Source organism: Asparagus officinalis, chromosome 9 (assembly GCF_001876935.1).
Source record: "Asparagus officinalis chromosome 9, Aspof.V1, whole genome shotgun sequence".
NCBI lineage: Eukaryota > Viridiplantae > Streptophyta > Magnoliopsida > Asparagales > Asparagaceae > Asparagus > Asparagus officinalis.
Genome location: NC_033802.1, coordinates 46,555,748 through 46,559,292, shown reverse-complemented (window position 1 = coordinate 46,559,292; position 3,545 = coordinate 46,555,748). Strand labels below are relative to the sequence as shown.

The 3,545-nt window shown below is 39.9% G+C and overlaps 2 protein-coding genes across 2 annotated transcripts; both read left to right on the top strand.

Annotated features, from left to right (window-relative positions):
- LOC109823412 lies at window positions 706-2,528 on the top strand. Its single transcript, XM_020389689.1, has 3 exons — window positions 706-1,226; window positions 1,662-2,303; window positions 2,483-2,528. Exons 1-3 carry the CDS (start codon window positions 706-708, stop codon window positions 2,526-2,528), a joined length of 1,209 nt encoding a protein of 402 aa, XP_020245278.1.
- On the top strand, window positions 2,589-3,023 carry LOC109823411. Its single transcript, XM_020389688.1, has one exon. It carries the CDS (start codon window positions 2,589-2,591, stop codon window positions 3,021-3,023), a length of 435 nt encoding a protein of 144 aa, XP_020245277.1.

The window sequence follows — 3,545 nt, the reverse complement described above, 5'->3', positions numbered from 1 at the left end:
ACGGTGTATTCGTCGTTATCAAAGAGAATACAGAAATAATCAGCTTGAGATATCGAGTGGCGGAAAGGCTTAAAATACCAATGCAATCTCTTTCACTGAAGTTCATATGCGAAAGGGAAAAGAAATTCAGTATTTCAATTGACAATGACGACGACTTAAATTTGATGTTCGAGTATTGTCGGCGTAATGGATTTACAGACGTGAATTTGTATGCTAGCTCCGCTGGGGAATCCTCAACGTCGCAGAACACGCAGACTACGCCGGAAACTGCGTAGGAATTACACCCCATATTTCCTTTTGAGTTTACTGATAGGTTTTGCCATTAGTTGTTAACCTCATGCATTGGTTGCTTAGGTAATGTGTTGGTTGTCAAGGTTATGTTAAGCATTGGTTGTTAAGGTTATTTGTTGGCTGTTACGTATACTGGTTGGTTGCTAAGATAAGGTGTTTGATGTTAAGTATATGCGTTTGTTGTTAAGGTCACGAGTCTGCCCTTAAGTATAAGGGTTACTTATTAAGGATATGCGTTGGCTGTTACGTTTATGAGTTCGTTGTTAAGGTTATCAGTTCGTTGCTAAGGCTATATATTTTTATTACTACTTCAGGACAATACCGACAGAAAATTCGCGGTGCGCAGATACCACGTTCACCCAAACCTATAATGATGAGCGTATTACTAATGACAACCCCACCGGCGACTCGATCATGCTGCTGGAAGACATGCTTAATCACCAAACAAAGATCCCAACTGAGTGGCACACCTCCATACGTGAAGTTGGTCAGAAATTTGATAGTGCTGCTGAAGTTAGATTAGCACTTCAATACTATTCAATTGCTAAACGGTTCGAGTATGATTTTTACCACAATGAACAAAGACGCATAAGAGTCTATTGCCGATTCAAGCACACACATGGTTGCCCTTGGATGTTGTTTGCTTCCCCGCTCAGAAATTCGTCTATCATGTCCATAAAGAATTTCGAGTCTACCCACACCTGTGGTCAACATGGAGCAAATGCTGACAACTCAAGGGCATCAAGGAAGTTCATTGCTAGCCAAATACAAGCTATTTTGAAGGTTAGGCCAGATCTTCGTGCAGTCGATATCAAGAACGACATGCTCTCTAATTTTGGCATCAAGATTAACTACAGTAAAGCGTGGTGGAGCAAGGAGACAGCTCAACAGGACCTGTTCGGTGACGATGATGAGGCTTACGATTCACTGAGATGGTCCTTATCTTTTTTATTCTTCTGAAATCACTCTTACGTTTTGGTTGCTAACTATACATAGTAGTTGTTAAAGTTGGTGGTTCGACGTTAAGTATACGGGTTGGTTGTGAAGTTTGAAGATCAGTTGTTATGGTTATGAATCCGTTGCTAAATCTACTGCTTACGTTTTCGTTGCTAACTGTACGTATTAGTTATTAAAGTTATTGGTTTGTCGCTAAGTGTACGTGTTGGTTGTGAAGTCTGAAGATCAGTTGTTATAGTTTTGAATCCTTTGCTAAATCTACTGCTTACGTTTTGGTTGCTAACTATACATATTAGTTGTTAAAGTTATTGGTTCGTCGTTAAGTATACGCGTTGGTCGTGAAGTTTGAAGATCATTTGTTATGGTTATGAATCCTTCGCTAAATGTACTGCTTTGTTGTTATATTCATGCAGGTATGAATCCATGGTGCATGCAACTAATCCAGGGAGTCGTGTTGTTATTGATACTGATGACGGGAGGTTCAGACGATTATTCATTAGTTATAATGCCTGTATTGAAGGGTTCATTGCTGGGTGTAGGCCTCTATTGTTTTTGGATGGAATATTTATTAAAGATCGTTACAGAGACATACTACTTAGCGCTACTGGGTATGATGGCAACCAGGGAATATTTCCCCTTGCTTATTGCGTATGCGACCAAGAGAATGAGGTTAACTGGAAATGGTTCTTACAAGGATTATGGACGTTACTGTATGATAGGGAAAATCCTTACCAACCTCCACATCGACTGGTAATGATTTCAGACGCCGACAAGGGTATCAGGGCAGCAGTCGAGGAATTCTTTCCAGATGCATTCCATTCAAGGTGTGTTCTGCATCTAGTCGAGAATTTCAAAAAGAAGATGAAGGATTTTGGGCACAAGGCAAATGTCGCAACTACGTTGGGCGAGCTGTTACAATTTGCGGCTTATAAGTTCATAATATCTGAATGGGATAATGACATGAAAGAATTGGCAGCGATCGATCACAGGGCTTACGTCATTGTAATGGAATACTCCCCGGAGAGATGGGCAAACGCGCATTTTCCTGGTATAAGGTAAGATAGCTTGGGTTAGAGTTATCCTACAGTTTTCTGTTAAGGTTAGATTTTTATTGTTATGGTTAGAGTTATTCTGCTAGGGTTTTACCGTTAAGTTTAGGATATTTGTTGTTAAGGCTAGGCCTTTAATGTTTAGTTTATGGTTTTATTATTAATGTTAGTGTTTTGTTGTTAAGGTATGGCCATGTTACTTCAAACGTTGCTGAGTCCTTCAACAGCTGAATAAGAAAGGCACGATTGTTGCGAATCTTACCTTTGGTTGAGACCATACGGAAGCAAATAATGGAGCGCATGCATGAAAGGAGGCTATTGGGTCAGAAATGGTCTGGATACTTATGCCCGGAAGCGGAGATGGTGCTGAGTGATAATATTCAGCATGGTAGCTGCTTGGCGATTAAACATTCGACGGAAGATATTGTGGAGGTCGAGTCTAATAAAACTTGCCGCGTAGATTTGAAGAACCGGACTTGTTCTTGCATGTCCTGGGACATCACCCGCATTCCCTGCAAACATGCGTGCGCTGCAATTACATGGATGGGACGAGAAATTTACCAATATTGCGATTGGTACATGACTGTTGACGCATTCAGAGCAAGCTATGCACCGATCATCTATCCCATCCCAGATTACGAGAAGCGCTTTGTACCGCCAGAAGAACGAGTGTTGAATCCTCCTCTCACCAAAAAAGACGTGGCAGACCATGCACTAGACGAATAAACAACAGGTCGCTGAACACCCGACCTGTTAAGTGCTCTCGATGCAACATGGAGGGTCACAATCGTGCAAGCTGTAACGAGCCTATATAGTTTAGCGTTTATTGTCATGTATATGAATTTGTTGTCCTGTATATCATTACAAGTGAGAAGGTCATAGCTTGACTGTTAAGGTTATTACTTGGTTTTCAATTTTATCACTTTAATATTGAAGTTTTGGCTTGGTTGTTAAGGTTATTACTTGGTTGTCAAGTTTATCACTTTAATGTTGAAGTTTTGACTTGGTTGTTAAGGTTATTACTTGGTTGTCAAGTTTATCACTTTAACGTTGAAGTTTTGACTTGGCTGATATGTTTATCAATTGTATGTTAAGTTTACTGTTATACACCTATTATCCACCTGCTCTTTGTTGTCAGTATCACCGATTGTTAAAATTGTCAAGTATATCGTTAAAATTGTTAGGTTTTATGGCTTGACTGTTAAGGTTATTGCTTGGTTTTCAATTTTATCACTTTAATGTTGAAGT